This window comes from Anguilla anguilla, chromosome 13 (assembly GCF_013347855.1).
Source record: "Anguilla anguilla isolate fAngAng1 chromosome 13, fAngAng1.pri, whole genome shotgun sequence".
NCBI classification, from domain to species: Eukaryota; Metazoa; Chordata; class Actinopteri; order Anguilliformes; family Anguillidae; genus Anguilla; species Anguilla anguilla.
Window position 1 is genome coordinate 10,083,308 of NC_049213.1, and position 23,743 is coordinate 10,107,050.

At 41.9% G+C, this 23,743-nt stretch overlaps 1 protein-coding gene across 1 annotated transcript; it reads right to left on the reverse strand.

The window, feature by feature from the left end:
- Positions 1-1,530: 1,530 nt before the first annotated feature.
- On the reverse strand, positions 1,531-7,738 carry LOC118211935 (translocon-associated protein subunit alpha-like). Its single transcript, XM_035389525.1, has 9 exons — positions 7,583-7,738; positions 6,226-6,341; positions 5,936-6,029; positions 5,638-5,765; positions 4,472-4,606; positions 3,678-3,754; positions 3,338-3,416; positions 2,881-2,974; positions 1,531-2,705 (listed from the first exon to the last, which is right to left on the reverse strand). The coding sequence occupies exons 1-9, from the start codon at positions 7,707-7,709 to the stop codon at positions 2,641-2,643; spliced, it is 915 nt and encodes a 304-aa protein (XP_035245416.1). The 5' UTR covers positions 7,710-7,738; the 3' UTR covers positions 1,531-2,640.
- Between the last annotated feature and the right edge of the window lie 16,005 nt (positions 7,739-23,743).

The window sequence follows — 23,743 nt, forward strand, 5'->3', positions numbered from 1 at the left end:
CGCGATTGAGAGCCTGCACCTAGAGTAGACCCACCCCCACCCCACCCCATAGCGATGGGGATCTAAAGATGGAGCGACTCGTGATTTTCGCTCCCGAGCTTCCCTGTTGCAGCCTGAAATTGATCCCTTGGAGATTTTAATAATTCATTGCATCACCACGCCAGAACAAACACTGCAGAGATGGGATTGCTTCCTTCACAGAATCCCACCATTTTGGTTCAGAAATGCGACAGAAAAACACAATTTCAAATGGCACAGATCAAGGTTCTTCAATTTTTACATCCAACGTATCACCTTCTACACCCTCCGTCCCGTCAGGCTTTGCCAAGTAGGCTACGCCACGGTTATGTTCGAAGTAAAAAAAAAAAACATCTTTTCAGGGAAGGAACAGATACTTTGTTGTATCGCTTAATAATTATTCCAAATTCTCAATCAACGCATTTTGTCATGTCATTTTCCGTTTTGTACTTTCAACCACAGTAAATAACATTCCAGGAGATGAATATTAGGCCTATTTGTTCGGGTAATCTAGTTGTTAAATATGAAATACTTGATAACACCTGGTAATTAAAACCCAGTGAGGTTTCAAAGTCTGTTTTCATTTTGAGTGCAAATACTTCTAATTAGTTTACGGTAATTAGACTACCTGTTAATGACTATTAATGTATTAATGAATTGCCTGTGTCAGCTGGCAAAACTAGAACTTAATTAGGAATCTCTAAGGAAATTTTTGTATTTCAAACTGACTGCTAAATGAACTGTGATGATGTTTTTTTATAAAACAAAAACCAATATTTATTCGCATTTTGTGTGTATACACACGCGCATGTACAGAGACATACTACTACTGTGTTACTTTCAACACATTTTGTAACAAAAAAGTTTGTGGTTTGTTTGTGTGTTTGAAATTCTAAAATTTCCCTTAAAGATGCCAACATAAATGTAATTTTGGCCCATTGACGCGGGCAATTAATACAGTAATTGTATTTACTGCAAAATACTTGATAGCACTCCGATCCAAAAACCTGACTGGGTTGAAATGATCAGGTATTAATCTGGTATTTCATATTTAACAACTGGATCACCTGGACAAACGGTAATTCTGTGCAGGGTGGCGTATTGCGTTGTGTCGCTGGAAACAGCTGACCAATGCTGTTCTGTATTTCATGGCAAGCATAACGGAAATATGAAAGGAATGTGGATTGTTTCTCCACCTAGCGGAGATGCTGTAGCACAACAGCTGGAAAGACCGACTGAAGGATATGGGCGTTACCAGACGCGGAAAATACGGCATAAATGAACACTGAATGAAGATGACGCTTCACATATCTATGAATAATTGATTTATGGATTAAATATATTGTATTTATTTGTAATATATTATGGATAACTCTTCTGTTTTGCAATAAATTTGTTTGCGGAGACCAACAGAGCTAGAGATCTTGTTATTCTACCGTGGTATGCATTTACAGGATTACCCACAAAATTTGGGAAATGTATTTGTATAAATGAATCATAACGCAACATTCCGTTAGTCCCCAGGTTCTACCAAGCTTGGCAGTCTTTATTAACAGCATGCATTGACTCACTGTACATTATCAAAACACCGGTCTCCAATCAAGCAGTCAAATGCAATCAGCCAAATACCAATTCACAGACAAGCCCATCAGCAGTTTCCCCCCAGATTGTCATCTTTTAAGGACCGACTGTACCACAGTAGCGCTCCTTAAAAGGTTGTGATAACTGGCACCGAATTGCGAAGCATCTCAGCTGATGCGAACCCGCGCCACATATTCATTAGTTAGTGTTCAAATTGTACGTGGAATGGCTCGGAGTGAAGCAACACATAATACTGCCACAATAACCACAAACCACCCGCCTCCGAGGTACCCAGGGCCCAATGCCCTCTGTCAACATGACCGAGCTTCCTTCTGTGTGCAGAGAGAGAGAGAGATAAAAGCTGCTTTTGGAGATGGTGTTTCTGATAGCTCACTAATTCTGTTCCAAATTGAGTTTCAAAAACTGTTTTTTTGCCCACAGTCAGAGCAGATAATTGATTTGGGGCAAGGATCAACGGATCCCTGATATCTGTGATGGGAAGCATCCTCATAATTTACAGATGTGAAAATCAGATCAATACAAAATAAGAAAACTAAAAACAGATCCCCCTGGTTTGTTGCAATTTTTACATTACAAACCTGCTAAAATAAACTCAATCACATTTCAACTGAAACAGCTGCGACAACAGCCTTTGGATAGGCAATAAAACGCACACATTAAAAAATTACACATCTTTCTTTGAATGGGACACACCACATTACAGCAATAAAGTGATTCAAACCAGGCTTTAAGCAAGCCAATGTTTCATTAATCTGTTCCAAACTTTTAAAAAATTAAGGCCCAACATCTGTGTTAAAACCATATCAGTTAGGGTCCGGCAGGTAGTGGCGGTACACTCCATCAGGATGCGAGCAGAACAGGCGGATTGGCATGCGCCGCGACCGCCACTGTTCTGGAGCCTTGCGTGTTCAGGGCAGGGGCGTGTCTCGAGAGTTCTGTGGCGGGCGGACGTGCCCATTGGGCAGAATTGGGTGGAGGGGGAGGGGCTGGAGTGGGGGTGGGCCTCACGGCCGGGCCAGGTTACTGGTCCGTGCCCGCGGCTCTCTTGGTGCGCTTCCGGGGAGAGGCTTTTGGGGAGGCTTTGTCTGCGAGAGAGAGGCGGGAGAAATAACCAATCAGATCCTTTATTTATGCAGGGAATCCCACTAAATAGCCAATCAAATCTTTCATTTATACAGTGAATCCCACGGAGACCAGGGTCCCTTTTACAAGACAGCACCAGCACCAGCACCTGGTGGCACAAAGAGGAACTGCACTCACTCATGACATTGAGGGTCTCCTGGGGAATCCAGCTGATGTCCACGTCGTTCAGACCACCTGTACCTGTCTCTACTTTCACAGGTAGTCTCTTCCTCTGCACCACACAAGAACACAGGCCATCATTTACATGTTTATCTACACCAGACTACATATCTGAAGAGATTTCAGCCTCTAGCCTTGTAGATGCAAGTTCAAACAGCAATGTACTGTTACCAACAGGCTCAGCACTAAAAATCAGGGAATCATCTTGTGCTTTTCTTGGTTGGTAGCGTTCAATTTCTCCAATGAAGACACAGGCCTAAATGGATGCGATGTAAATACTATGTAAAAAGCTGTGTAAGTCAGTCTGGATAAGAGCGCCTGCTAAACGCCTGTAATGTAATTTCATCACTCCAGACCCAAAGTAATAAAAAAAATTATCATCATCATACAATGAAATGCTTGTTCAGATCCATACCGTTCGAGCCTCCAACACCTGGTAAATTCCAAAGAGCAGCAGAGCCACCAGCCCAGAGAGGAAGACATACATGAACATCCTGCAGAACACCACAACAGAATACTTACTCATAACACAGGGGCTTTATTCATACTCCCTCATCACATGAATGCTTTCTCTACAATTCTAAATATTGCAATATAAAAACATTTTGGGGGGGGGGGGGTTAATAGACTCTATGGAATCATGAAAGCAAAAATCCAAAACTCCAATACAGGCCATGAAAAGCTAAACTGTGGCAAACATCAACCCAAGCTGTAAGTGTGTGGATTTCAGACCACAGGAGGAGGAGGTTCCTTACGTTTCACCATCCAGCCCCTCGTCCAGCTCGATGATGGTGACTGTCTGGTTGTATATGGCGCTCTGGAAACCGTTACCCTGCAAGAGCACAGTGCAGCACACACAGCTTCAGTGACTGAATCATTACCCTGTGTAACCATATCAGTGACTGAATCATTACCCACTGTAACTGTATCAGTGACTGAATCATTACCCATTGTAACTGTATCAGTGACTGAATCATTACCCTGTGTAACCATATCAGTGACTGAATCATTACCCACTGTAACTGTATCAGTGACTGAATCATTACCCTGTGTAACTGTATCAGTGACTGAATCATTACCCACTGTAACTGTATCAGTAACTGAATCATTACCCACTGTAACTGTATCAGTGACTGAATCATTACCCTGTGTAACTGTATCAGTGACTGAATCATTACCCACTGTAACTGTATCAGTGACTGAATCATTACCTGTGTGCCCGTATCAGTCTAACTATCAGTGACTGAATCATTACCCAGTGTAACTGCATCAGCGACTGAATCTTTACCCTGTGTAACCATACCAGTGACTAAATCATTATGTCTTTTTACAGTATCAGTAACTACATTTATTATCCTGTGTAATAGAGCACACCCATACAGCACAACTGACTGGGCCCACAATTCTAGCATACGGCTTGAATTTGGGCTGCACAATTACAGTGTATGGAACAGTTTTTTTGAGCACAGGGAAGATTGTTGCATAAGAATCAAGCTTTACATAACATCACACAACACCACACGTGACAGCCCATCTCATCACAGCTCACCTCACTGTCCAGGTAGTTGAGCAGGATGACGAGTCCAAAGGGGCGGCCGGCCATTTGCTGAGCTGGGATGAAGGAGTACTCAAACGACGCCTGTCTCTGGGGCTGGACTACAGTGCTGAGGGGCAGGGCTGTGAACTACAGAAACCCCAGTACAGTTACACTCAACATAGCAACACCCCACTACAGTTACACGCAACATAACACCCCGTAGTAATTACACTCAACATAGCAACACCCCATGGCAACAACACTCAGCATAACACCCCACTACAGTCACACTCAACATAACAACACCCCACAGCAATTACACTCAGCATTACATTACATTACAGGCACTTGGCAGACGCTCTTATCCAGAGCGACGTACAACAAAGTGTATAACCATAACCAGGAACAAGTATGACGAAAACCCTAGAGAGAAGTACCGGTCCAAGTGCAGGGAACAACCGCATAGTTCAACTTGGACCCTGAAGGTTAAACTGATTAACACTAACACAACGAGAACAGCAACAACGCAGTCCATGGAAAAAATACAAGACAGGTGCATTAACTAAGTCACCTACGAAACAGCTACCTAGTTACAACCCTAAGCTTACAGTCATTTAAGAGATTACAGGGAGGTAGGGAGGGATGGGGAGAGGTGCGGCCTGAAGAGGTGAGTCTTCAGTCGTCGTTTGAAATGGGTCAGTGTCTCAGCTGTTCTGACCTCCACGGGGAGGTCATTCCACCATCGTGGGGCCAGAACAGACAGGAGACGTGTTCTGGAAGTGCAGGTGCGAAGAGGGGGAGGTGCCCCATAGCAATTACACCCAACATAACAACACCCCACTACAGTTACACTCAACATAGCAACACCCCATAGCAATTGCACCCCAATGCAACTACAGTCAAGATAACTCCGTGCATTTACACTCAGCCGAACAAAAACAAACCAATATCGACACGCTTACACTCAATTTAACATCCCAACACGTTTACAGCACAGCACTCAAACACATTTACAGGAAAAAATGGCATGCATTTCCACTCAACACCAACACAATTACACTCAGCATAACTCCTATACAATTACACTTAGCACATCAACACCAACACATTTACACTCAACATCTTGGGCAAATAACACTGTGGTGATTCCATATGTGGTAAACAATGGTGTGACTCACATTCTGAATGTAGAACTGGTAGTCCTGTGGGTAACGGAATGAGGCCTCCAGTGATTGGACAGTGAAGTCTTGACTCCCCTTGTTGGTGAAACCAACCAGGAACTTCACAATTTCATTGGCTGGAAACTCTGGCAGGAAAATTGGTGAGAATATAGTGATTTTAAATAACCATTACTGAATTCTATAGCATTGCAGTCAAACTGACCACAACTCCTGAGATAGAACTTGTGGTTGAGCTACAACAGGATGCTGTATGCTCCACTACACAGACACTTGGAAAACAGCATTCTAAACGCACCTTCCCCAGTAACGAATACAATGGTGGTGTCTGCATCAGGGTGAGAAGTCACATCGGTTCCTGTAGAGTCTTCATCTAGATCTTCGTCCGTGTCCTGCAGAGAGAAACTCAAGGTCACACATAGTCTCACCGCATTGAGATTAGCACAAAACAAATGGGCTAATAACACATAGCTAACTGACTACCAACAGCCTGCACTACTTAAATCAAACTGGGCTGAATTGCAGCTTGGCATTCTTGGGGCAACATCATCAAGCGTTACTGCTTTTCTGTCTGTTGCCATCACCTACCGATTCAGAAACTTGGGCCTCCTCAACCAGAACCTCATCTTCGTCCTCATCCTCTTCCTCAACTACGGAATCCGGACCTTGGTCTTCTGAGGGGTCACTCTCAGCTTTAACCCCACCTGAAGCAGGACAAAGGGTCAGAGGGTCATCACTTTTCAGGCAGACTAACTTTGTTTATTAATTAACACCTAACATTTACTCCTCAAGTATGTACACATCCAGCCAGTTACTCCATTAGGATCTGAGTATTACAGCCCATTTGGATATTATTATTTTTTTCATTGGAGAAATATTCAAACTTCTTAACTCACAATCATACCTTTACTTATAACAAATGAAAGAAATCCAGACCAGTCATAAAATATCAAGATACAACCAGCGGTTTACAAAAGCATACATCTCTCATAACATACAGTATCATTCATTGCTAAAGCCAAAAATCCCATGTTTTTTTTGTTTTTGTTTTTTTGCATAAACTCAGCACAACTCAATGTTTTGAAATTTTCTAAACCACTAATGCATGCTGTAGGGAAAGTGTGAAAACGGCATGAGGTTAAGCTCAAATTCATTCGTGTGCCGTTGTGGCAGCAAAGGTATATCATCGGCGCATTTCACGATTACATCACATATCAGGACAAGGGTCCACAGTAGCGTTATCCGTAACAATGTATACGTCGCAGCATAACGGAGAGCGCAGTCAGACTTTTTAGGACACGTCACCAATGCTAGCTTAGCAGCCTGCAAGAACGTGCAAACAGGACAAAACAGATGTGGCTAGGTTATTGCATAGCTACATGCAATGGCAACGTCTTTATTTATTTTTTCAACAGAAAATCGGCAAATATTTCTCCATAGAAATGTGAGAGTATGGCAAGGTATTAGCATCATTTTCTTATTGAATAAAGGGATTTTATTTTACAACAGCGACGGTTCAGCGGAGCTGACCACTGAACATCTGTCTGGAAGTAAACGTTTTAAGGAAATTCGAGACGCGTGTAAAACAAAAACAGCGTGCAACTAGCCAGATATTAAGGAAATCTGTCAATAAAGTAAATGTTTATAAAGCCAAAACTGACTTTATGAACACTTGTTTTTAAACAGTGGAACTAAAACATTTAAAGAACAGCCAATGCAATCTAACCAAGATTTACTTTCATTAATGAAACTCAAGCGCAGAGCTCAGAGTTAACTATAAAGTAGGCTAACCAGTGTTGGAATAACTAGGAAGAACTGGCTACATTCTGACTGAAAATGAAATAAAAGTGCCACGTCTGTGTTTAAAATGAACACTATCGTCGGCAGTAAAGTTTTCAAATCTGGCGCAATCTAACGTAGACAACAGAAACGCCATATGCCTTACCTATGGAAACAAGAGTGATCGGAAAAGCGAGCAGAAAAAGCAAAAATATTTTTGGTCCGAAATTAAACATTTTGAAGCCGTTTGGTTTACGCCTCAGTCCAAGCCAACACTCCGTAGAAAAAGACATCAAATCGATGGGTGGGAGCAAAGGAAGTTTTTAAACCCGCCCCTTGTCGTCACAGTCAGCCTCTGATGAATCGAAATGCTCGAAGTCGGGAGTGCACAAGAAGATCTAATCCGTTCCAGGGTTTTGCGGCTACTCCTGATCTTAATTATTTAGTTAGCTCATTCATGTTTTAATCTGACATGATACGCACCAGCAACAGTCGAAAACTGCAATTGTATCCTAAAAAATTTGATGGGCTGAAGTACAGGCGTGAAGTAGCGTAGTTTGTAGTGATGTCAGAGAACTAAAGGTAGTTGGTTGGAGATAAAAACCGGTACGCAGATCAGCCCTCTAGGACCGGAGCTTTCGTATCGCTGTTAAGTTAAATATCCTATATGGCATTTAGCGGCTCGTATAGGCAATTTTAGGGTAGTCAAGCCTGGAAAGAATGGGATCCGACATGGCAATTGGTATTCCAGTACTGGACCAATGATGTCACTGTGGCATGTAAAGTAACCAAGATACACAAGATTTAGATACATGTATGTAGGAGATAATATATTCTCCCGTCCAGCCAATGGTAATAATATGCTGTTTATGTTGATTGTACCAGGTTTTTAAAATGAGATCTCCATTTCGTTTGGTTTCATATATTGCTTTGGCAATCCCAATACGTTGCCTTTGGCCTGTCTTGTAATCTAGATCACATTAGCATATTATCTAAAGGTAGCCTTTTGCAGAATTGCTTATTTTAAAGGTGGCTTCATATTTACAAAATATGAATAAATAAATAAAATAAAATCCTGTCTGTCTCTGTCTCTGATAACGCCACTTCAGAGGTACAGGTGTGGACGCAGAGGTACAAGCTTTTCATGTGATTATTCATATGAATTATTTATTTATTCAAGTAAATATAGCTGATTTATGAAATACTACGGATTTCTCGTGTCTGTCTCAGTAATAAGAAAGGCAGTTTATGATAAAATTGCTCATCCAGGACTCATCCAACACGTATAAATAATACCAGTTGCATTTTTCCCTCACCCCGTGTTCTGAAGCTCAGTCTTCATCCTGACCCGCCCATTCTCTCTATTTCTCTCCGTTCTGTTTCTTTTCATAGGAAGAGCTGTGGTTTGCTGCAAAGCGCCTCAGCGTTCTTGCACATGAAACGGTGCAGAGCGCACATCTGCAAAATTAAAAAAAAAAAACTCTCCAGTAGAACCCTGCAACACACACAGCCACCCACTCTCTCGGGGCCTCGACTTCACCGTGCAGAGGAAGCCTGGGTCCTTGCGCTGAATGCTTTTCACAAGGTTTAAAAGGACATGCTTTCGTCGCTTATCTGTCGTTTAAAGAGAAAGAATGTGTCATTGATTCCAGCAAACACCCTTTCTGTCCCTGGCTGATTTTTGGAGGGTTTGAACGATAGTCCAACATGGAGAACAACTGTAACTGTACTCAGAAAGGTAAGCGTGCCAATTTCCTAATCTCAAAAACCCGAACTACGATAGTTATACTGCAGATCTAAATATTGGCTCCCTTAAATAATAATCATTAAATTCCACCATCAACACAACAGATTTTCATCATCAACTTCATTATCTTTCTCCATATAAGTGCTTTATCCTTAATGGACCTGGTATACTGAGACAAAATTCAGCCTCATGCAACTCAGAACGAGCGTCGAACCAGTAGCATTGCAGGCGACACATGTAGCATTGCAACACATGTTCAATTGTTGGAAAAATGAACAATTGAACATGTGTTGTGTTGACTATTGCAAAGACCACTATTCATGGTCAGTTTAACCAGGCATTGAATGCCCAGAGGGATTATAAGGCTCTTTAAACGCTTATTGCACTGTGATTTCACATTGAATAATACTGAAGAAGGCCAAACATAGAGAGAGCTCGACACTGCATATCATGTTAGAACTTGGAGTTCTTTGAAAAAATTCTTAATGAATACATTTGTCACGGAACTATTAAGAAAATAAAACAAACAAAAAATATATATCTTTTCTACCATAGCCAGGATTCACATAGAAAAGTGAACTCACTTGATGAACTCGCATGTTTCTTTGCATTTATGTCATGAGGACTATTATTACATTTGAAAATAATTATTTTATTTACTCCCAAATAATTATTACAAGGCAATAATCTCAGGTCTCTTTTAACTGGAGCACAAGGTAGGTTTCTTTTTTTTCAAAAGTTTTCAAATCAAAACAAACCTTGTTTGTCATGCTTCCGGAAGTTTAGGCGAAATTGTTAAAATGAGTTGCTAAATTATCCAAATGATTGGTCGAGTTTTTTGTTTTTTTTTTGCAAAAGACTGAACTAAAATTATTAGTATTCAGGGACTATATCTTTTTACAAATAAAACAATTAAGCGAAAACAAACTACAGAACTCTATTATTTCTGCCCTTTTTCAACCTCAGACGGTCCTTCCTGATGAATATACTTTCTGTGACTTACAGCTTAAGTTAAAATGTAGCCTGACTTTTTGTTCATTTTGTAGTAAATTAAAGATTTAATGTATTTAAATTACATTAAATCTTTCTCATAATACCTGCCTGTTCTCTAGCCAGGAAAATGTTCCGTTTGATTAATGTGAATGTCTACGGAAGGGGTTTAAGATGTGTTATCTCACGGATCTCTTGACTAAGCAACAAGTTGTAAGACCCAGCAGTGGGTACTGACCCACCATTTGGGAGGCCCTGTTCTGTACTCTTAAGACCCAGCAGTGGGTACTGACCCACCATTTGGGAGGCCCTGTTCTGTACTCTTAAGACCCAGCAGTGGGTACTGACCCACAGTTTTGGAGGCCCTGTTCTGTACTCTTAAGACCCAGCAGTGGGTACTGACCCACAGTTTGGGAGGCCCTGTTTCTGTACTCTTAAGACCCAGCAGTGGGTACTGACCCACAGTTTGGGAGGCCCTGTTTCTGTACTCTTAAGACCCAGCAGTGGGTACTGACCCACAGTTTGGGAGGCCCTGTTCTGTACTCTTAAGACCCAGCAGTGGGTACTGACCCATAGTTTGGGAGGCACTGTTCTGTACTCTTAAGACCCAGCAGTGGGTACTGACCCACAGTTTGGGAGGCCCTGTTCTGTACTCTTAAGACCCAGCAGTGGGTACTGACCCACAGTTTGGGAGGCCCTGTTCTGTACTCTTAAGACCCAGCAGTGGGTACTGACCCACCGCTTGGGAGGCCCTGTTTCTGTACTCTTAAGACCCATCAGTAGGTACTGACCCACAGTTTGGGAGGCCCTGTTTCTGTACTCATCTGCTCCCCGTCCTGCAGGTCTGGGCCTGCTCAAGGGCAGCTTTGAGCTGTGGCTTCTGCTGGCGATTGTCTGCACTGCGCTGCTCCTGTCAGTGTGCTGGAATATTCTGTGCTGCATCAGCAAGTACTGCACAGGTAAGAATGCACATGTATTTTAGTATTTAGGGAACTGGGCTTGTCACTCAGAGGTTGCAGGTTCAGTTCCCTGGTGGTGGTATATGGTCACATATACTTAAAACTGATTCAGCAGATATTCAGTTTTGTAAAAATAAAAAATAAAAATAAATATATATATATATATATTATGTGATGTGATTGATGAACTTCTTACCTGCGCAAGATAAATGATTGACATTTATACTTTCAAACTGCTCTTGTCTTGACAGACAGTGGGAAGAAGTTTTTGCCTCGCTTCAGAAGGAGGTGAATATCTGTCTGTCTCATATATTTACATATAAATAGGGTTGGACAAAATAAGAGAAACAGGAAAATGGCTTTTAACTTTGAATTAACTATGTGACATTTACAAAGGCAGCTACACAGATGAGTTGTATTAGATGTAATGCCAATAGGCCATATGTATCAGCAATAAAAGACTTTATTGATGCATGAGTTTCCAAGGCAACAAGAGGCAACTGAAAGTTTCAAAGAGCCCTTCTTGTCAGCTTAAGAATCGAAGTTGCATCAGTCACAATAACGGCTAAATGATTTAATGTGACAAGGGGAACACTGTTGACAATTATGATAATGCAAGACAAACACAAACAAACTGCTTTGGCAGATTGCCATACATTGTAAGTCGAAGTTCACCGACAGGGGCAGACAGGCACGTGCAAGATATTCACTAAACACCCCAAAATTTTTTCTTCGAAAATGACCACAGAACTGGATCAATGTGTCTGCAACTTTGTGATGCACAAAGACACGTATTCTGGTGTAAAAAAAAAAAGTAATACGATCTGATGAATTGACACAATTTTCCATCTGTCTGAATGAAAAAAATGACATATTTAGGATTTTTGCTTTTTTCACTTTTTGGACGTAAGACTAGTCTTAATTTTGCTGTTTTTCCACTGAAGCATTTTTCATAAATGCCTCATAAATAAATCTGATCTGGAAAGGCTTGCATTTGGAGAAAATGAAAGCGAAAGTGCAAATACCTTTCGCTCACAATGTCCCCATATTCCAAGATCACAACACTCCCATTACACACTATGAAACAAATTCAAGAGTGTTTTCGTAAACACCAAGTCAAACACTTCCCATGTTCTCTACAATCACCGGGACTAAACATCATTAAACCTTTATGGGAAGTTCTGGAGTACAGAGTGCAAAGTAGATTTCCATCGCCTTCATCCCTGAAGGAACTGGAGGATTTCTTTTTGAAGAGTGGTCCAATATCCCAGTGCACACAGTTCAGAACAGCTGTTAGTAAGGAGTTAGTAAATCCTTATTAGTAACTTGAAAATCATGTTTTGTTTGAAGTTTTCATTATTTTGTCCAACCCCTGTATGTATATATGAACGTATTATCGAGTTTTTGGAAATTTGTTTTTGATCCAAAGAGATGACAGTTTTTTCTTTCTGTCTCTTTTGGAATTGTGGCACGTGGTTCAGTCTTAGTCTTCGACTGAAGGACATGGAAGACAACCCAATCTATGGAAACATCAGCTATACCCAGACTCGTGAGTGTGTGTGTGTGTGTGTGTGTGTGTGCGTGTGTGTGTGTGTGAATGTGCGTGCATGCTTGTGTGTGTGTGTGTGTGTGTGCGTGCGTGCGTGTGTGTGAATGTGCGTGTGTGCTTGTGTGTTTGTATGTGTGTGTGCATCCTTGTATAGCATGTTACTAACTTCTGGCCTGTTTTTAGACAATAGTTCAGGAAATCCCCATATGTCTTGAGGCCGTGAGAGTAGAAAGAGCTTGTGGTTCATTTTTTTGTGTGGGTGGTGTGGCTCAAAAAAGAACTGCCAAATTCTGGAGAGAAAGTGGTTACAATTCATAAACAAAAAAGTAAGATGAAGAAGTTTTAATCAAAACTCACCCTTTTTTCTGAGTGTTTCTCAGTAGGTGCACAGTAGAAGTCAGGTGTTCTGTCTGCTGTGCTCGTATTCATAAAGCATCTGAGCACACTGATCTAGGATCAGGTTTCCTCTGTCCGTATCCTAACCTTATCCATCACCAGCTCACAGTCACAACTGATCCCAGACCAGCACTCCTACTCTGAGACACATCAGTGAATGGTCACATCATCATAAGGCTGGAAGGCACAGGCCTCTTAGGCTGAATGCAGCACCAAATACATTCATTTATACTCATCAGAGTTATTCTGCAAAATTGTCATTTCAGTCATTTTCATGTCAAGCTGTAGCAGTCTGCTGAGGCATCCTAAACTGTTAGGAATTAATTTCTCTTTGTGAGAGCTGCTCATTAAGAAATCTCCCCCCCCCCCCCCCCCCCCCCCCCCCTCCATGTTGATGACTGTTTCCTGCTTTTTGCTGACAGGAGTGGATCTTCCAGTCGCCTCCTCTGCCCCCAGTGATCATCAGAAGATGAAAGGAGCGTCGCAGGTTAGAAACCGCGTCCGTTTCCTGTCTGCTGAACCGCCGCGCTTCAGCCGCCGGAAAGAGAGATGGCCGCCCGGCTCCCCTGCCCTGCCCTGCCTCCACTCTGACGCCCCAGGCGCTGTCACTGCCTCTGTGGGACTGTGCGCTCACCCCTGTGCGGTTACTGAGGTTTGGCTAGGGTTAGGGTTAGGGTTAGGGTTTGGTCGCGCCACACTTCAGCCAAATACCAAGCAAACAATAGGAGCCGTGTAACAGAGATTCTAGACAGATCGCAAGATGGTCCACTACCATGTTAAGACGTTGTAAGACCAGTTCCCTGATCAGCCTAACAGTTATAGTACACTGCTGCCTCTGTATTTTCTGTATGCATACAGTGTACAGTATACAGATTGCTCTTGCTGGTGTATGCTGGTGCAGTTTTAAAGACTGCAGTGCTACTGCCAATTTGCACCCTTTCGCTAGCTACACTTGCCTGACAATACTATGAGCCGGTCTGGTTGACACTATGATGTATAACTTGGATTGTACTGGGATGTGCTTAATTAATGGTCAGAATCTTTTTCTGATGTGTAGTGGATCTCGTTTTGATGGGCTCCAATCGGAGATGGAGATTCAAGCCAACACAGCCACTGTCCTATAATGTAACTGCCATTAGAATTAGCTAGAACCAATCAGATTTTAGTATTTTTCATAGTCTCACAAATTGTACATTCCCTTTCCAGATGCTCTTGGGTAGGACTGTCCTAACCTGTTCCTGGAGATCTAGCATCCTCTAGGTTTTCATTTCAACCATAATTTGCCACACCTGACTCTACTAATTAGCAGCTCAACAAGATCTCTAGCTGAGTCTGCATTGTTAGGGTTGGAGTGAAAACCTACTGGATGGTAGATCTCCAGGAACAGGAATGGGCAGCCCCGATCTAGGGATAGAGAGGCTGGGACCAAGATCACTCATTCACAATACCCTATCTAGCTACTCTACTTCGTCACACTCTGAGTTTCCAAATCTTTCATTCTACCACTTTATCTTTCTCCTTCCCCTCTCTTTGCTCTTTCTCTCTCTCTCACTCTGTTTCTGTATTTACACTAGAGGGTGTTTCACTGTATTTGCGCTCTGTGTATTAAGCTTTATAATACTTTATTATGCAGCGTTAATAAGTCTTAGGAGACCATGTGCCACATCTGTTTCTCTCTCCAGAGAAATGCTGCTGTGTCTCCTCCGCATGATTGACATTTTTGGTTCAGATTAAGCGGAACTCGTGAAACCTCTCCTGATCTCTTATTCTGTCTGTTTCCTGTTTGCTTCTGATCTTCTGCGGAGTTCTGCATTTCCCAGCTTCTCCTTCTCCTCCCCGGCAACGATCTGCGGAAAGATAGCAGAGCGTCGTCTCGCTCTTCCGTCGTTTCTATTTCCGTTCGCGTTGATTTCGATTGTATTTACGCAGCCTCTCCTTTAACGCAGTTAACCTTACGACCGTGCGCCAACGCAAGTGGATATCGGCAGTGCGACATAAACAGTGACGTCAGATGTGCGGACATTTTATTTACTAAACGAGCGAGACTGTTCTTCCTGCTTCTTGGTTCTCTCTGTACGTATGGTGTGTGCTTTGGTTTCCTGTCTCTGCCCTCGTTCTCTGGAGTTAGAGTTTTTTCCGTCAGGCAGTTGCAACCGCATCTCAGCGCACTCTCTCTCCGTGCTGCTCGCTGTAAATTCCGCTCGCCTGCTTTGAATACGTAGGCAAAAAAAAAATTTTTTATGCTCATCCGCATATGGATTCACCCTTTCCTCATTTGTTTTTGATAACTGTGGGCCTGTAGCACAGTGGTTAGAGAATTGCATTTGGAACTCAGGGGATTGAGGCACAAACCCTGGGTACGGCCTTGCCATTGCAGTACCGAACAACCAGAACTGCTTCACTCAATGTGGCTGTGTTTGTGCATAATAGGGTCTATGTAAAAATGTATGAAAATATACTAAGCATATAAATCCAAGCTAAGTAAATCACTCTGGAAAGAGTATCTCATTAGCCCTTTTGTGACACTGTGTCATTTCCCAGGGGCCTTATAAGTCGCAGGACTGCTACGCTAACTTACACCTGAAGGTCCCCATGCCAGCGTCAGGACGCAGCTCCCCACAGATCCAGTACTCCGACGTGGTGACCCTGCCCCGGGCCCAGGCAGGGGCAGCGCTGGGAGAGGAGCCAGCCACAGAGGAAGACTCCGCCTCCCTGCACTCTGACCTCTACGCCTCAGTGGAGTCCCAGCGCAACAAGGCCCTGGCCAACAACGAGGACTACGCCAACCATATTTAGCCAAACAATGCAACCACATTTAGACAAACTACAGCAACCATATTTAGCAAACCTACTCTCACCATGGTTAGGCAACCTAAGGCAGCCACGTTTACCAAGCTAGCTCGATGCAGACATGTGTTGGGTCCAGCCTTTATTTCATAAAATAACATGACTAGATCATCTACAGGTAGTTGCATTTTCATTGAGAACTTCAGCTCAGTCTAGTGTTCCATTTAAGGTTGGGCCAATCCAGTCCTGGTTCAAGACCGTTCCAAACAGGAATAACAGTTCCTGTTATTTTCATGTAGACGTTTGGATAATCATAACCTGTTCGTTAGGAACATTGCTCTTTTTCAGATTCTTACCTGTAAGAAACTGGATGGAGTTATATTCTTAGTTCAGAGAAACAACAGATCATGCTGCTTCATCGCAGCATGAGAGATACTCAGCCTAAATCCTTGGATTTACCAAAAAGGTGTTATTACACGTGTGGTGCCAGTGGACATTTATGTTGGAAGTAAATATATATAGATGTAATCACTGTCATGGCCTAAATTTGAAGGTGAATTTCTGACAGCAAGTAACAACTTGCACGTCACTGCCACATTTTCTTCTTTTATGTTGTTTTCACTCATTTTCTTGCCAATTTGGTCACAGCACAGGCCGCCACGGTCGGTTCAGGAGGGCGCAGACAAGCTTGTGCTCTCCTCAGAAGCACATGATGTCAGCCGCCCCTTCTTATCACGCCAGAGGTCGTGCTCGCACTGATGCGATTTGAGAGAAAGACTTTTCACTATCAGCTGAATGGATACACCTGCAGTCACCCAATTGGCCAGGAGGGGCCGCTAATATGCGATGAGGCTGTGGGGCCAGAAGACTGAACAGGATGGGTCAGCCAGCAGGCACCTTTCCATTGCCTCTGTATGAGTAGAATTGTCTGGGGAATTTCTACGAGAGAGAGGAAAAGCCAGATGCACGAAAACAGCTATTATTATTATCCTGAGGTTTTCACATAGGACTCACCAACTGTCCGAATAGGATGTATTACTGCCAGTAGAGGTCGCTGCAGTGCATCTGAGGTGATTAGAATGGGAGTTTTGTCTCAGAAAAGGGTTTCCAAACTAAGGCCAGTGAAGTACCAAGGGGTCCTCTGCAAAATGGAGAATTCATTTCCCTAATTTCCTTTTATGAATATTTTTGGTTATATTCACATATTTTGTTATACTTTTTTTACTTGGTTATATTCACGTGTTTTGTTATATTTTGTTATAGTTTGTTGTATTCACATATGTGTTATACTTTCAGATAAACATGGGCTAGTTCTGTATTTCACAACCCTGGTCCTGGGGACCCACTGTGTATGCTGTTTTTTATTCCAACCATATTAACAAGTTCTGTATTGTAACAAACTGCTGATTTGTTTTAATTAGACACAAATTTTTCTTAATTAGAATTTCTACATCTATTGAAGGATGATTTATCCTATTAAAGCCACATTTTGCCAGAAATAGTATTCCCTAAAAAAATAAACCTCCCATTCTCACATCCCAGGAATTTCAATCAATAATTTACTGTGCTGTATGTGCGAAATAGGGCAAATGATCCCAGTTGAAAGAGCTTCCATTTTTAATTAATTCAATTGCAAACTGACATGTAAGATTTCTAAAAGTGTGGAAACCTGAAACCATCTGTGTAAAATGAATAGAGTTTCCTGACAGCAAATGGCAACAAACCAAACTTGAATTGTATTTTAAAAAGTTGAAACACACAATTATGGTAAAAAAAAAAAAAAAATTTTTAATAAATAAATAAATAAATAAATTAATAAATTAATAAATTAATAAATAAAATAAAAATAAAAGTAACAAAACAGCATACACAGTGGCTCCCCAGGACTAGAGCTGAGAAACAAAGGTGTGGTTTACACATCTGTGATAATATTGTTACCATTGTAGTTATTAAATATTTGTACTGTACTAAATGTCTACACATCTTATTTAAATCCATAAAATAAGAACATCACGTTTTTATCACGTTCATGCTTCCATGTGCTGGTGTGTTAAATAATATTTATTTATTTATTTATTTATGTTATTTACATTTTGCCTTTATTTTACCAGGAAATACCCCACTGAGATCAAAATATCTTTTTACAAGGGAGATGGCATGAAACAAAATGTTACAAATAAAGTCAACAATGAAAATGACAATAATATACAGGGATCAGACAGTTGTGTAAACAGGACTTTAACAGCAGGGACTAAAAGCAGGCAGACATCAATCACTGAGCCATTAATTATGCATTAGAATCTCGGGCCTTTTTCTATATTGTTCCAAATGTAAAATGCAGAGTGGCTGAAAGCCATCTTTCCAAACTGAGTTGAGGTTGGAGAAACTTTAAAAAGTATCGTAGGGACCAGCCAATGTAAGAATAGTACTGTCATTCTCCAATGTATTTCTCTAAAGAAGAAGCCTGAAGATTATTCATTTAATATCTACCTTTTACTTTATACATTTTCATGGGAGCATTTTTATAAGTGACTATTAAAAAATACATTTTTAAATGATCCAAAGTGGTATGAGCCAGCAAAATATGCACTTGTCTTCTCATTGTAAGTTGCTCTAGATAAGTGTGTCTGCCAAAAATGAGGAAACCAGAATACGTGCGCATTAATTTATCATTTTTGTACATCCATGAACACTGAAATTAGATTAATCGCAAGGCATGAACTGGACATTGGCTTTAAACTCTATTTTATAATGATTTTAGGCTCCTACCCCCATTTGGCCTAGTTCATTTTGGTGTCTCATGCGGTCGCCTGCCTGCCCTCTAGTGACAGCTGTATTGTATTGCAGGTCTTGGATTTTTTTTTTAATTCAGTTTTTTTTTTTTTTTCCCCAGTTTAACTCAGTTGCTTTGATTACGGGTAGTGATTGTAACATCAGCATTGGAATGTTTAGTTAAGATCATTCTAATCATATATTTGTTAATATAGTGGAACTGCTAGGCTTAAAAACGCCATGATTACAGTATCCCTGACACAAACTACTACGGTGTAAAATGCCCAGTGTTAATTCAACTCAAACAGAGTATATTTGGTCCTGCTCAGGTCCAGAGTCATTAACATCACTGGGAAACAGAGACCACTGGGTATTTGGGGAGTGTGGGTGTGTTAGTAAGATTAATAAGATTCGATTTGTAACGATTGATCGGCCACAGTTGGTACAAGATGGAGACAACACAAGTAGGCTACGGAATAACAAGAAACGATTTATTACAATGAACTTAAACCCGTCACTCACAAACATCCGACATTACAAAATATGATATGTGAAGTCCAATGCCAATGGAGTATGAATGACTGCTTGTATGTGCACCATGAGATCAGTAGGCAGGTGTTGCAAGGGTAAAAAATACAACCAACGACAAAAAAGCAGACTGCACAACAGCAGCCATCCGGTTATGCGGAGGAGAGAGAAAATATGATAGAGGCCATCGTGTGGTAAACAGTCTTCTAAAAAGACGCAGGCCAGGTGTTGCCGATCAAATCAGGTGAGCACCGCTGCTACCTGACGCACCTGCAAATTACAAGTAAACATCGCCGCCAGCAGGGAAACGGAGGGGCACAGAAGGCACGGTCGTCTCTGATTTATCTGGGAATTTAGTATTTGGTCAGGTAGCCTAAATGATAAATTAGGACAGTTCAGGTTGAGACAGTTATAAACACATTTGCAGACCAGGGTTACCCGATGGCAGTTCAAATGGTCCATTAAGAATTCAGATGTCATTAAACTCAGCCAGTAAACCAGATAAAGGCGTGCTAGCGTCATTCGAAGCAGATGGAGCCTTGTAACAGCCTAGATGGGAGTTATTCGCTTAATTAATTTTAATAGGAAGGAACTCGGGCTGTTCCTGTATTGTCAATAATTTAACCTGAAAGAATTAAACTCGTTTTCACATAGCAATCGCCCCCTTTCTTACTCTGTCGAGTCGAGAATAAAACTCATTATAACCATCTAAGATTAGGGTGAATGTATTGAGTCAAAACTATGACCGGACCAGAACGTCATTAGCGGTATGGAGCCAAACATTATTAATTTAGAAATTATACTTCTAACAGTCATATGTCAGAGACCATGCAATTTCTTTTCTTAAAAAATACCAGGTGATGATAGGCTGTTTTAATCATCATCAAGCCCCGGACTTGGTTTATATTCCTAGAAAAAAACAAACAAGAGAATCATAAGAAATTTAGACTAGATCTATCGATTCCACTCACACAGTGACCAAGGGCAGCAGCGTTGAACCAAGTAAGTAACCCAACTTACGTACTTGCCTGTATTGAGTATTCTGCTATCCCTGTTCCAGACACCTTGCAGTACTATCGTAGACCGCAAGATGTCACTGTCAAATAACTATGGGCCTTTCTTTATACCATAACAAAAAAAGGTTATCCACTGTCTTTACTTGTAGAGCGAACCTTCAACAGTTGCCACATGCACCTGAGCTCATATTCACACCAAGGAAGTTAAACAAAAACGAGCTGAGCTGGTTTGAACAGCTGTGAATATATTTATTTTTTCTGGTTGATTTGTTTGCTTTTAGTCTGTTATGTAGTGTTTGCTTAGTGTCATTGCCTTAATGACATCAATCATTAGACCTCAGCCAGACTCTCAGTATTTGTCATAGAAACAGAAAAGCAAATGGACTGACTGTCAGGGGGCTATGCTGTGTTCGTAATCTGAGAATGTAACATTACTGCCTCTACCACAGGCGACATAGCTCAGGAGGTAAGAGCGGTCGTCTGGCAGTCGGAGGGTTGCCGATTTGGTACCCCGCAAGACACTAATTGCTCCCAACAAGCTGATTGGTACCTTCCATGGCAGCCTTTCACCATTGGTGAGTGTGTGTGTATGAATGGGTGAATGAGAGGCATCAATTGTAAAGCGCTTTGGATAAAAGCGCTATATAAATGCAGTCCATTTACCAGTCCCCTCCCTAAAGCAAAGAAAACCAGATCACCTTGTGAAATTTGTAGGAAATTAATAAAAAATCTATTTTGGAGGAGTGACAGAATTGAGACTGATGACAACATGTTTGTGTGGGTGTGTGCGTGATTGTCCGTGTGTGAGTCTGTACATGCGTATGCTTGTGTGCACATTTTTTGCGTGTGTGTGTGTAAATGTTTGAAGGAAAAAAAATGACTGAAGAGAGCACATGAGGACACTACCTTATGGTACATTTTATTACTGCAGAAAAAAATATTTTAAATAAAAGTTTATTGGAGTTTACTGAACCAGGTGTACTAGTGCCACCCACTCTTAAAATGCCCAACAGAATTACACAATAATTCTGTACACAGAAGAAAACACATATACTACGCAAATGTGTATATAAACAGTAAACAGAGTGTATTTCATGCATTTCTCACTATTGCAGATCGTCTGTAGGCAAAACAACAGAATGTACATGTGGTTTTTCTCCCCTTGGACATCTTCCATTTTGCTACAATTCACCTTTTTTTAAAAAAGCATGAAAGTGCTCTGAGCAGAAGGTCACCAAACATCAGTGCTAGCGCTGTGCCGGGAATCACAGGGGAAAGTGCCGTGAGAAACGGTTTGATTCGTAGAACTGACGGCGCTTAGCAGCCAATCACGCTAATCTCAGTACAACAAGGGAAGACTGCAAAGCTGCACATGAAGGGGCGGATTTATGAAGTCCCGGTGGTCCTTTAGAGCTCTTGCCCACATTGGAATCTTGATGCTGTGAGCATCTACTACCAGTGTTACACAGAGAGCACGCGTAAGCAAAGGGCCACCCGGCTTTCCACAAGGACAAAGTGAGAGGACTTTGTCACTATTGAGTAGGTGGGCAGTCTTTACCGCTATTTTACCGTTCTTAAAAGTTTTAATATATTGCCCAGCTAGCTTATCTTAGGATGACTCAAGGATCAATATGACTGCGTATATTATTTAAAACCTCAAAAGCAGTGTATAGTGCAATTTTATATGCTGTAAGAGCCACAAACACCAGACAGCCTGAAACACAGCTGGAAGGCCAATCAAAGCAGCAATAAGAAGATGGAAGAACAAACCACCTGGAGCATATCCGGTTTGATGCTTAATTAGCATGCCAGTGGTGTGCTTTCTAAAACTGGGTCTTGTGACCCTTGAAAGGTTTAGGATTTTTTTTCCCAGGGAGGTAAACAAGTTTATCTGACTCCATCAGATTACAGGTTATCAAAATTAATGGAGTTTGCGCATGAATACGGGTTTTGCACGTGCGCGCATTGACTGGGGTCGTGCTTATGTGAAATATTGACCTTCTGTCCTTGGAGGCAAATGTACCACTCCCCCTGAAATATCACAATTTATATTTCTGTGCCATGATCAAGCGACTTTAACCTGTGAAATATGTAGACCCGGGTACCGACTAACTCAGGCTTACTCCATCTGGTTTGTGAATATCCTGTCCCATGACCCCTCTGATATATTGTAAAGTAACACTAGGGTCAATCTGGACACTGTGTCAGAACAGTGTTACCCCAAAACCACATGCAAAAGATGCAGAGATGCTAAATCAAGTCGGCGTATAAAGGCGGGTGTACATTATACGAGTTGCGGGCTCCTAATTGTTTTTCAGATTAGGTCTTAAAGTCGCAACTCACATTCCAAAGTGATCTGACTGCTTTACGAGCTCCTGACTGTTTTTCTGACATGTCAAAAAAATTCAGGCACAGTCAGCTTGAATCAGTCAGGTGTGAGAGGTCATGCCAGCCGATTCTGTGTTTTAATTCCCGTTGACCAATGGGGAGGCAGCCCAGTGTATGACATTCTGCCCGCTGTGCTTTGCCGACCGTAACGTCTTCTGATCTGGTCGGGAACTCGTATGGTCTGTTATCATCCGACCGGTTGTCACGATCTGAACCTCTCGTTTAGTGCGAGAGGGCGTCCAAACTCCTGACTCCCAACCCGTGAGAAACCCGTGAGACAATCATATAATGTACGCCCTCCTTAGTATAAGAACATGAAAAAAAAACACAAAGGGAAGCCTTGTGCATGCCCAAAATTCTCATTCTGTCTTATGACTGCCCGGTGTGCCTGTCCGTGTATCACGCATCTCCTACATTTCAGACGATGCTCTCCCCAGTCCACTACATCTATATCTTCCCCGTTAAAATGCATGTATAATGCCTTCTTTCAGTCCAGAATGCAGGTGTGCCTTTGGCATTTCCAGGTTTGAGAAGGTTTGACGCAGCAGTGCCCTGTGGGAGGTATATGATATATTGGCCCTGTCCTTGGCTTCTGTTTGGCCCCGTGACACATCCTGGGTTCTGTCGCTCCAATCAGAGCGGGCTTGATAGGAGTTATCTTGTTCCTCATAAAAAAGGGTTGCAAGACTGTCCCATGTTTAGGAAGCACACTGTGCTGATAAAGCAATTTACCAGAGAGGCCTCCGGTTGCTTTGTCCTTTTCATCTTCCCGTTGTCGTGGTGATTGGCCTTCCAGCTGTGTATACGAAGTGCAGTTGCGCACAGTAAAAATGTTCACTGTTAAATCAACTCTTACAGAGCACATATGGTCCCTGTTGGACTCGTATATACTCCGTTAGAGTTGAATTATCACTGGACATTTTACTACGCACAATCGCACCTTATACCCTGTTTGTGTTGCAAGATCGCTACTGTACTTGACCCCAGGTTCCATGGTCCAAGGTGCATTCCCAGAGAACGAAGGGAAGAGGTGTGGGTTTCAGTAAGAAACCCGTCAAAGGAAGAGAGGCCGGCCCCAGCAGCCATCTGTTGAGACAACAGGGAGTCAGTCTCCAAAAAGGGGAGGATGTCCCTCCTGCTTGGCTCTTCTGATACAGATACAGTGGAGGAGGAGGAGGAATCCATTGATAAGTGT